The following is an 11,644-nucleotide window of genomic DNA, read 5'->3' on the forward strand; positions in this document are numbered from 1 at the left end:
ATGAACACACTCATGCATGTGTGGATTTTATACATGAACTGACATGCACACACACACACATACAACATTGCAATCTTATTTACAAAAGTTAAAAAACGTTTATTTCACTGTAAGAATTAAAGACCTGTGCTGTTAAATTGCCAAAGAGGTTAGACTCTGTTAAGATTAAAATGCAAGGATACAGAGACCAGTGGAATAATATCACAGCCGTGTTGAGGACATATACTTCACAAGTACAGTATCTCACATTTTATTTGTACATATTTACACAAGCAGAGAAGAAGGTCCCGGGACTGAAGCCCAGCTCTGTACAAGACTATTGGGAGAGACACAGTAAATACCAAAGAACACACTGAGCAGACTGTTATACACCTTGAATGCAGCATGAATGAGTTTTGGTCTGAAGGCACACACAGGACTTTGGCATTAAATATGCATTTTAATACAGTACAGTTTAATAAAAAAAACACATATAAAAAATATATTTCACATTAAATATAGGCTCCCTTAACTCCATGGTGTTTAAAAACCAAAGAAAGTTTGAAAAGGTTCATATCATATCTTATGCTACAGTAAGATCAAGGTCTTGATGAGCTGCATTATTCAAGTCTATGTGCTTGACATTGTAACACAGCTCAGATTGGGAATGTGGGGGGGTGAATCTTAGAGCACATCTATTTATTAAGACTGTTTGAAGGTATGGGGTCCCATAATCCTGTTCAGTTGACGCTATCTGATTAATGCATACCTCCTGCTGCACACTCTTTATCAGACAGCAGAGACAGTGTGTTCACACGCAAGTGGAAACATCCCTGCTGCTGCTCCACTCTGAAATGAATAAGCATGCTCCTGCATATACTTACTGTACACCGCAGCAGGATGGTGGAGATACTGTAAGTTTCACATTGTCACCTTAGAGTTAGAAATTGTGTGTTCTGTATTTTACTACTGATGTAAGAGGTCCAGCAAGGAATTTGGTACAATTAAAAAATAACAAAATATAGTCTTATTAATAATATTAATGATGATAATACTCATGTTTCCCAACTTCCCCCCCCCCCCACACCAATAACAGACAATGCCCTGGACAGGAGGTATTACTAATGTCTTATGCTTCATTGGATAATACACAAACATACACTGAAGTCAATGGTCAGTAATCTGCTGTACCTTTCAGCACAGCTAAGATTACAGCAGCTCTTAACCATCATCGTCTCTATGAAATGTGAACTCCCAGGCCTCCTAAAGAGCTGAAGGAAAACAGAGGAACAGGGAAAGGTGGGAAAGCCTCAGGGACAAGATGGAAGGAGTGTGGAAGAAGGGAGAGGGAGGAGAACACATAAACGAACAGAGAGCGCTTGAAAAGCAGCGGGATGGGACGAAATAACAGTGATGGAGACAGTTAAAGAGATGGAGGGAACTGAAGACGAAGGAGATAAGTGAAGATGAGAAGAACACAAGAAGAGCGAGAGAGAGGGAGTAAGGGAGGGAACCCATGTGCCAGACTACCATGGGGATTTTGTACAATAGTCATGTCCCATCACTCTCCCATGCTTATGCAACACATCTACCATTGCTTTCCTATAGCTTACCATACTTTTGCTATGCTTTACTACATTTCGCTATGCTTTTACTAGTACAGAGAGGGAGGCAGAAGAGAAGGGCTGGAGGAGGGAGCAGTGATGTGAGCAGGGTGAGGCTGGGAGTTGAGCTCTGCTAGGCTCGGCTCTATCTCATCCCATAGCAGTAGACGCCGTGTTTCTGGTGCCTGCTGGGGAAGCCGAAGGTCCTGACACCGGGCTCCGGGGGGCCGCAGTTAGTCCGGGGGAAGGCGATGGGGTAGCGCAGGCTCCCGTCAGCCAGCCAGCCCGCGTCACAGCGGTCCAGGTCCAGGAATCTCCAGGCTGCGTACAGCTGACCCACCCGGGCGATGCTCGCCCCGTCCTGCTCACACGCCGCCCGCGCCTCGGTGAAGTTCAGCTTGTGAGGGTGCTGCAGGAAATACACCTTCCCTAGGGGGAGACAGAGAGGGGGTGAATACAGATTACAGACTTCTGCAACACTAAAGGAATGGAGTGCACTATGACAGTAAATAATGGAGTGTACACTTTTAGTATAGGAGAGGAGGGCTGGAATAAGGAATATTCACTATAATAATAAAGGGTGGGGTATACATGAATTACTGTAAAGGGTTGATTTGAAGATTTTCAGGAGAGAGGGGGGTAGACAGAAGAGCAAGGGAGGGAGTGCTGGGAGGGAGAGAGGAGGGAGGCTGTACAGTATCAGACACTGCCAGCACAGCGAGTCAGACACTCACCCCGCAGAGAGGAGGAGAAGCAGAAGGCGTCGTAGAGGTGCAGCTGCCTGTGCCGGGGGCCGTAGCTGCGGAGCCCCGGGGCCAGGCCTAGTCCCCCGCAGGGCTCTCGTGTCTGGGTGATGGGGTACTGCACCGTCCCGTCGGCCAGCCAGCCCGCGTTGCACCAGTCCAGCCCCTCCTCCCAGGCCGCGTACAGCTGCTCGAAGGTGGCCAGGGCGGCATCCTGCTCCTCGCACACCCGCTGCGCCGCCTCGAAGTTCAGCTGGTAGCGCCTCCCTGTGGGCTGGTAGGGGAACACCACGCCTGGGACAGAGCGAGAGGGGGAGAGGGCGTGTTCAGACTTTCGATGGAAATCATGAAATAAGACTAGGAATAAGAATAAGAATAAGAATAGGCATGATCAGGTGAAGGCGTGGTTACCGCGCAACTCCAGCTCCACTGTGCTGCTCTCGTCTTCCAGCCCGTCGATGACCTCACAGCGGTACCGGCCTGTGTCAGCGAGGCGCAGCTGCGTGATGACGAGAGACGCCTCCCCCTCCGAGTCCTGCTGCAGGTGCACTCGCCCCTTGTACTCCCCGAAGCTGCGGTGGCGCAGGCCGATAGCCACCAGCACGTCCGTCTCCTCGCCCCCGTTCACAGGCAGACGGGACCACTTGACTCGGGTGCGGCGCGGAGCGCTCAGCCGCGGCTCGTAGTAATAGTGGCAGGGCAGTGTCACGTTGGTGCCCCGGGCAGCAAAGATGGGCGCTTCCAAAGCCTTCACGTGCAGCCGCACTCCATTAAAGTAAACTGGGAAAGAGAGGGCATGTCAAGCACATCACGGACCATCTCTGACCCTGTGCAACTAGGTGTAGAATCCGCTAATCAGATGCATTTTACTTGTAAACCACTTTTATAAGCGGTGCTAAATCCATGCAGTGCTTTTCTAGGATCACAATTTTGTGTGCTTTTTAGCCGTTTTTTTTTAACCCTTTCAGTGCTGAATTCTGTTTGTTGTGCTGAAGAAGGAACTCCTTTATTGAGTATACAGGAGAACATTTTGTTTTTGTTTTACATGTATTTCTACATGACCTCAGACTGGGACCTAGGCGTCCCGTGAGGTTGCAACGTGATTTCCGACGCTCAGATAAGGCAGGAATTTAAATGAATGTTTAAATGGCTGAATGGTTCGATCCCGGTGTCCCACAGGTACTTACTCTCCCCGTTGCCGTTCCCGTTCATGATGTCATGGTAGAAGAAGCCGTTAGAGTAGGGGGCAGTCCGGCAGGCTCGGAGCAGCTGCAGGAGCACAGCCAGCAGGGGGAGCCACGTCATTCTGCCACCTGTTGTGTACATCGGTCAGTATGTTCTGTTTGCAAAGTATTTATAGTACTGTACAATAATAATAATAATAATAATAATAATAATAATAATAATAATAATAATAATAACAGCCCTCTCATCCTCTGCAAGGCTGCTGCCAGTCCCCCTGCACTGCCTCCTCGACAGTTACACAAATCTATTTTTCATCATTTTTTCAACATTTAAGTTTGAGCATCACATTCTCGACGAGCAGGAACGAGCAAATGCCTCTTTGCTGTAAATACACAAATGTATCCACAAGGTGGCAGACAACCACAAGCAATGTAAGAAGTGGAACGTTTTTTATCACTTCAGCTAGACCAGCAGAGCAGAAAACTGATTGCAAATTCTAACAATGTTACAAATACATACAGATTGCATAAGACAGTGACGAGGTTGTACCTTCGGTATCACTCTTGTGACAGACGGCATACCATGCATGATCCTGACCTTGCTCAGCACCCCTATCAGAGTTTTTATTAAGCATCCAATGTATAAAAACAAGCAGTTTCCCCGGCACAATGAGGACCCTTTATTCCTTGCAGTTAAACATCCTGGCAAACTTGCTTCACAGGGCAGTCTGACCTGCAGGTCCTGTCTTGTAATCTGGCCGGGGGGCTCAATAATTATGACATAGAGCTAAAACTGTGCTTCAGCAGTCTGGTTTACATATGCTTCCAGCAAACCCAACCTTTTCCCATGAACACCGGTCAGGCCTGTGCCATTTCTGTACCCAGTCTTGCTTTATATGAGTAGCTTCTTCTAAAGGCTGAGGTTTTTGGTAAAATCGTTGGCTAGACAGGCCTATATTTATACTGGTAATCCTAAGCAGAAATAATACAACCTAAAGTAGCTTTGTATTGATTAAAAGTGTTGCTAGAGATTTTGTATTATTATTATTTGTTTATTTAGCAGATGCCTTTATCCAAGGCGACTTACAGAGACTAGGGTGTGTGAACTATGCATCAGCTGCAGAGTCACTTACAACTACGTCTCACCCGAAAGACGGAGCACAAGGAGGTTAAGTGACTTGCTCAGGGTCACACAATGAGTCCATGGCTGAGGTGGGATTTGAACTGGGGACCTCCTGGTTACAAGCCTGTTTCTTTAACCACTGGACCACACTGTAGTCACAGACAGTAGACTGTTTGGTTAATCAGTCAATATGGTTAAGTGGTGTTCAGATAAACACTACTGTAATTAAATGGCTAGCGCTAATGATTTTCTGTTAGCACTAGCAGTTTGGTGCTGTGGGGTGACTGATAGGTCAGACCTGGATGATAAGAGATGATCCCTTTGTAAACAGAGCTTTGACTACAGGCATGATGAGACAGCGCTAACAGGGCTGTGGTAATACGTGCACATTTTCAAGAGAGTTACTGTACAGCGCTGTATTTCAAACCCCCAACAAGTCTAAACACGCATTGGCTGTACTTTGGTTTGTTCCTCAGCAGGTGGCGCTGCTTGACAGCACAGAATACCCTCTCATGTTTTATTTGTTCTCTTTTTAAAACAGTTTACTGAGGTCCGATAGCAGATACATTGACGCCCTCAACACCACCTTTGGAACGGGCCCGTTTGAATTCGCACTGTAAATTCATAAAGTTTGAAAAGAGTGACGGTAACTGGCGACAGATTGACGGTTGATTTTATTTGAATGCCTCCGCAAATCCCTGAATAAATGTCGTCTCATTCATTGTTGTGCCAGTGTCTCCGTTTTTAATATTCCTCTGTGCTTTACGATGCATCACAAACTTAACCGGCACCCCAGCTTCTGGCTTTACTTAGATTGCTTAGAAATGTTTTCAATGTTTTCATTTTTTGCAAACACGTGACTAAACGCTATTGTAAACGGGAGATGTCTGTGACTGGATATCATATTTCAAATATATATATATATATATATATATATATATATATATATATATATATATATATATATATATATATAGAATAAATTATTCTTATATCAGATCTGCAAAACGATACATTTATTTAATTCTGTGTAGATTTCTGTAAAATATCGATACATTTATATAAGATTTCTATAAGTATGTACAGGTATAGATACATGCGTATCTATAAAACAGTGTTAATTGGAATAAGGCGATTCTTACAAACAAAAATACATTTACTTTCAGTACAGTATATCGCATTCTACTTTCCAGGTGACAATACCTCGATTTCCACGCACCCACGCTCTTGTAGTATGTAACACAAACAACAGTGAATTGGTCAAAATAACAAATGCAGTAAACACCACCGCTCAGCTGACTGCGATGTTCCATATGTAACGGTACACGTCTGTGATTGCCGTAATCTATAATGATAGTTAAAGCACCGTATTGAGATGCAATGTGCTATAATCCAGCAGACGGCATTCAGCAACCCCTAGACTGAGGCGACAGAGACATTTTGACGCTTCTCGAGTCCCAGGTCTCTAAAGCACAGGAGTGTCCTTTGATATACTTAGCCAGGCTCGGACTCTAGCTCAGTCATAAAACAAACCTTTCACCCGACCCGATCATTATGTCTGAAGTAGCTAGCTTCAGGTAACACAGACCCCTTGCACAGGGAACAAGACACGGTTATATATGATGCTGATGAAATCCCGTTTTTATAGGTGCTCGAGGCGTTGTTTTAATAGCATCAAACTTTTAGAATGCCACTTAAAATCTATGAAACCCTGTGGGATTGTATACTGTGTTCATTATATATTTGAGTTACATTTTTAAGAACTTTAACCTTTAACACATCTATAGTCTCTTTTTACAAACGTTTCTCTTTCTTAGAATAAAAGCAAACACCTTAATTACATTTCTCTGAAAACACATCACCACCAAAGCAGATGTCATTTGCAAAATATTCAAACAGCCGTTCATATCATTTCGTGCTTTTAAAAAAAAATATATAGTTACAATAAAAAAATAAACTTGAATCCTTTACCAATACTCACACCAAGCTGGTAAGTTATTCTCTCGGCTCTAGACTAGTTTTAACTTTCAGTCAGTTCCGTTCTCTTTTTCTCCCACCCTCTCTGTCAGCGTGCAAGCGGTTTTGTAGTAAAACTGAAAAAGTTCCTCCTTGTTTTAATTGATCTTCTGGAGAAAAAAAAAGGAACTCCCTGACGTCACCGCCCAAGACGAATTGGCTGTCCCGCCCGCTGTTTAAAGAGACAGGACTGTGGCATTGCTGGTCTTGCACGCTGTTGGAATATTTAGCAGCAACAGCTGTGGTTTGCAAACCACGTCCTACAGGAAGCAGCCTCATAAATGTTTATAAGACTAACATGTGCATATGTGCTATCGTGTAACCTACTCCAATTCCCATCAAGCTTCGTCACAACAACACCAGTAATAATGATAATAATAACAAACTTGCGTTTATAATGTTGCAGTTATAATGAGAAATAGAATCTGCGTGAATATATGAAACAGTTATGGGATGAGTATGGAATGAATCTCTGTTAAGTTAACCATTGTCAAATCATACATCGATATTCTTCAGTCTGAAATCGTACCTGGAGAGCCCTTATATTCAAAGAGTTGCTACTGTTTATTAGACAGGTCTCTTGTTCAGATGTAAGTGAATTTTAAAGCAGCAGCTGTATATGACAGTTAATCTAATAAACAGTCTCCTCTTTTCAAATGAACACGACTACCCTGATTAACACATATTCATAAAGCATTAGTGTGCTGTCAACATTCCGGTTCTTTTCTGAATATGATCCATTGTCAGTGTTATACACCCCTCTGCTGTTTGCACATGCTGTCCTTGTATCAGGATCACCACGCACCAGCATGTTGTTGTGTTTCACTGTGTAACATTTCATCTCTTGGATTGAGTTTCACTGGGAATTCAGTACAGCTGCGTCTGTCTGTCACTGGCCTCTTTGGAAACACCTCAAAGGGTTTTCCTGATAATCTGCAGTAATGCATAAATAGCACATTCCATTGCTCCCACAGGTTTCCAGAGCTCTTCACTTTCTACAATTAATAATAATAAAACAAATAACAGAATTCCAGCAGGGATTAGTCACCGAGCCCTACAAGAATATCCTGCGACCCCAGCCTATAGCCCAATCTCACACAGGTCACACAGCACACAGCACACAGGATTGAAGGAACAGCAGACCACAGGATACACATCCTCCATACAGGCGGGATTTCTGCACCAGGAATGTTTTTTTTTATTGCATTTCTAAAAAAAAGAAGATAAATGAGTTCATTGTCAACTGAAGATTGAGGAAAAAGCTGAAGGGTGGCCTTTTTGAGGAGCAGGACATTTCCTGTGATCTGTACCCCTCTTAGCGGTGCTGCTGGTTTAGGACAGGGTCTGTTTGTGTGAGTGAGAGTGTGGGAGGGGGGGTTCTTTGCACATCATCAGCTGTTGATGTTATTTCTGGTTGCAGTTGATAATAACTACTCTGCTGTTCCCGCGCCTCACATAGAGACACGCACACACGGGCACACGGCTATTACAGATGTTTTTGAAGTTCGCTATCAGTATATTCAGATAGCGAAGATGAAAGCATTTGCCTAGGGCTATAAATACCACAACAGTGTGAATAGAGACTGGAGGAGAGTGTCATTTTTAAAGACATCCCAGTGTTTAATACTGAACACATTCGGAGAGCATCTTGCAAAGTGAGGATAGAGTTTAGGTTCAGCGCTGAGAATGGATTAGCACTCAGTGGAAAGTTTAGGGTGAGAGTGCTGGAGGGCCGAGACCGTAGGGTTTCATTGTCAAGCATCTTAACCGCTGTACAAAGAAGCCGGTTCTAAACTTTTAACCTCATCAGAACTAGCCTTCCATCATTAGTTAATGAGACCTCATCCTAAACTCTCCTAAACCTCATCTTGGCTCTATTCTAACAACAACAGATTATACAAACCCCCATAGGGTTCAAAACCATTAGCAGGACAACAGTAAAGGGAATACAACCCCCCCTTAGCAAACCCATAGACACAGATGTGGATGGGCTGCATGCATCCTGTTAAGAGATTAGGATTGTGGATATCCCATTAAAGATAATCCACTGGCTTTATTAGACTCTGTCTCCATTTACAGATGTTGGAGTCGTGGGACAAACAATCTGCAGCTCACGTCATCTAGAGCTGTAGTATAGGACAGTGCAACAATGAACTGCAGAATTATTTGGCATCTGTCAGGCACGGTAATACCCTGGAACATCAGGTATCTCCCAAACTAATACATTAAGACTGGGGTCCAGTCTGTCTCCAGTCCTGGATCCAATCAAGCCTCACTGGTTGGTGAGAGACTGGTCTGCAGGTATTGAGTGGTTGAAACTGATCTGCTGAGAAGGGTGGCAGAAGATAGCCCCCAATGCAAAACGTATGTGCAGAACATGACAAGCTGTCTAAAAAGAGGTCCTACTAAATTTGAAGATAGGTGGGTGTTGGCACAGGGTATTTAGTGTGTGGGTCATTAAGACACAGAGCCACAGTGGCTGAATGCTTTTTTTTTTTTTTTTTTAGCACATTTACTTCCTTCACTTAAGACATTAGCATAAATGTTTAAGGGCACACACTCTCGATGCTTAATAAATATATACTAGAAGTCAAATCTGTAGAATTATTAATTGCTGTTGACGTCCGACATAAAGCAACTGTAACAAAGTGTCCTCTGCCTCAGAGGGAAAAACAACTGCAGTGACAGTGCAGCGAGGGGACCGGCCAACTGCAGTGACAGTGCAGCGAGGGGACCGGCCAACTGCAGCTACAATGCAGCGAGGGGACCGGCCAACTGCAGTGACAGTGCAGCGAGGGGACCGGCCAACTGCAGCGACAGTGCAGCGAGGGGACCGGCCAACTGCAGTGACAGTGCAGCGACAGTGCAGCGAGGGGACCGGCCAACTGCAGCGACAGTAGCGACTGTAGCCAATTGCAGCTGCTTATGTTTTCTTACAGTTTAATTCCAGTCTAACTGTAGAATGCAGCAGTTTTATTTTTATTTATTTATTTATTTTTTTTGGGGGGGGGGGGGGGGGGGGGGGTTAAATTTTGCAATATGAAAAGGAAACAGTGAATCACAAGACTGCAAGAATGTTCTGGTAGCTTCTGCCCGTTCAAAAATAACCTTGTTTGCCAGGAGCCATGCCTAGAGAACCTTGCCAGTCTGCGCTGCTCTCCTGGCACTGCATGAGAGTTTTCCTGCTATTCTTCAGGAAAGGATGTTTTTCCTGCTCCGTGTCCCCACACACAGAGACCTGCTGACAGACAGTCCTTTGATTAACCGCGCTGTGCAGACTGAAAGCCTGCTGTTCAGCGACCTGAGTCTCAAGCTGGCCTCTTCATAGAGCTATCATCCTGAATGACTTTCCTTAGGTGGGTGAGTAACCTAGACCTGTTTCATCTCCTGGAACCCCAGCAAGGTGCAGAGGGAACTTTGCTGTGAAGGGTCAGATGATCTTGCACAACTCAAGTTTCTTCAGACAACGGCAGTAAAAGTTATCCAGACAGTTAGCATGTTCCCATGACTGTAAAATGTTACTGTTTGATTTTATAGTATAGATGGATTGACACGGTTATCATAGGAGTCACATTTTTCCACTAGGTTACAATAATAAGGTATGACTTCTCAAGTTAAAAGGTGAAAGGCATGCTATAAATCACACATTCTGGAATTGGATCCAGTTCAAACATTACTTTTTTTTAAAATATTGCATGTGCTTGACTTCACTCTTTTATTGCACATGGTGCCATCATGAATCTAATCTGACTGAATAAATAGATGAAAAAATAAATGAACAGAACAGATGACACTAACATAGTTGGAAACTGAACCACAACTTCACTGGATTCTTGCTGTCTAATTAATAGAAGAATAAGACATTTACAGTGACTGTAATTCACATTTTAGGCATTCATCAACCAGGATGACATTTGCTAGACAGACACTCTTACCAGCACCTGGTGCTAGACTCACAAAGATTCAGCAATGTTTTTTTTTTCAAGTCTATAACTCACTCCATATGTCCCTGATTTCAGATGACGTCCCTCTGTTTGTGATCTGTTTGACAGCGAGTGGTCTATGGCTGGAGCACTACACTGCTGTTACAGCTGTGCCTTTCTTATGTGAAACTAAAAGCAATGCCACCCCCACCCCTTTTGAAAACAGAGATTGGGATGAATTGAAAGCACTGAAACTGGAGTAAGTCAGCCTTTTTGTACAGTTTTGATTGGATATTTTTTTTCTTCTTAACAGTACCTAGCAGTCTACCTTTAAAACGTTGCTATCAAAAGCTTTCTATCAGTGATCTTACCTTTTTGCACTAATAACATCTTGTTGCGTGCATGTTTATTTTACTAAATGCAGGTATACAGCACAGTAGAAACAAGCTTCCTGGTACTTAATCACTTTCTTTAATGTGTCTGAGTGCAGCGAATCAGACCACGTGACACAGGAAGCGATTACAGGGCTGTATCTAAAAGATCTACAACCCCTGGAAAATAAAAAGCAAAAACGAAGAACAAAATTCTCTTTGAAACAGAAATAATAAAATAAAAATCACTCTGAAATCCTACAGCACTTGATGAAGGACCAGGGTGTGGAACAGAACCCTGTCCGAACCCAGAGAGACACTAGTTTAGACAAGAAACGGCATCTCCTGTGCGCTGCGTGATGCAGCTGTAAACCAGCATTCCTGCCTTTAATAACCTTTGAAGAATGCTCGGCACAGCTGCATCCCTGGAGTTCTCACCCAAACCATCAAGATCAGCTGTTAAAATAAAGTTGCTTTTAATGAAGAGGACTCATGGTATCACCATTGTAACAAGGTACCAGGGTTAAACAGAATCCACAACCTTCTCACTGTTACATCTGCCTCTGTCCCAGTTCACCACAGGATCTTGTAGAAAGATCTGAGAAAAGGATTGCATGAAGCTGGGAGTCAAGGAAGCGCAGTCAGCGACAGGGACAGGGTTAGGGAGAGCAGACCGCCTGCGAGGGAGGGTGGAGTGGACA

General features: G+C 43.9%; 1 protein-coding gene across 3 annotated transcripts; it reads right to left on the minus strand.

Moving 5' to 3' along the window:
* Positions 1 to 75: 75 nt before the first annotated feature.
* LOC131700599 (hyaluronan and proteoglycan link protein 3-like) lies at positions 76 to 6,894 on the minus strand. Of its 3 annotated transcripts, none has more exons than XM_058998980.1 (5): positions 6,615 to 6,894; positions 3,514 to 3,665; positions 2,738 to 3,106; positions 2,318 to 2,620; positions 76 to 2,012 (listed from the first exon to the last, which is right to left on the minus strand). In XM_058998980.1, exons 2-5 carry the CDS (start codon positions 3,650 to 3,652, stop codon positions 1,729 to 1,731), a joined length of 1,095 nt encoding a protein of 364 aa, XP_058854963.1. In that variant the 5' UTR covers positions 3,653 to 3,665; positions 6,615 to 6,894; the 3' UTR covers positions 76 to 1,728. The 3 variants fall into 3 exon arrangements, with proteins under 3 accessions (XP_058854963.1, XP_058854965.1, XP_058854964.1); XM_058998982.1 differs by having other exon boundaries at positions 3,514 to 3,639; positions 6,605 to 6,893; XM_058998981.1 differs by having other exon boundaries at positions 3,514 to 3,639; positions 6,615 to 6,891.
* Between the last annotated feature and the right edge of the window lie 4,750 nt (positions 6,895 to 11,644).

Source organism: Acipenser ruthenus, chromosome 24 (assembly GCF_902713425.1).
Source record: "Acipenser ruthenus chromosome 24, fAciRut3.2 maternal haplotype, whole genome shotgun sequence".
Classification (NCBI taxonomy): Eukaryota; Metazoa; Chordata; class Actinopteri; order Acipenseriformes; family Acipenseridae; genus Acipenser; species Acipenser ruthenus.

What these genes read in the sequence shown, in the direction of transcription:
- LOC131700599 (XM_058998980.1), bottom strand. Translation starts at nt 3,652, where the DNA reads ATGTACACAACAGGTGGCAGAATGACGTGGCTCCCCCTGCTGGCTGTG. An exon ending in AGTGGAGCTGGAGTTGCGCG is followed by an intron (nt 2,621 to 2,737) that starts GTAACCACGCCT and finishes GCTCTGTCCCAG; the next exon opens with GCGTGGTGTTCCCCTACCAG. An exon ending in CTTCTCCTCCTCTCTGCGGG is followed by an intron (nt 2,013 to 2,317) that starts GTGAGTGTCTGA and finishes GTCTCCCCCTAG; the next exon opens with GGAAGGTGTATTTCCTGCAG.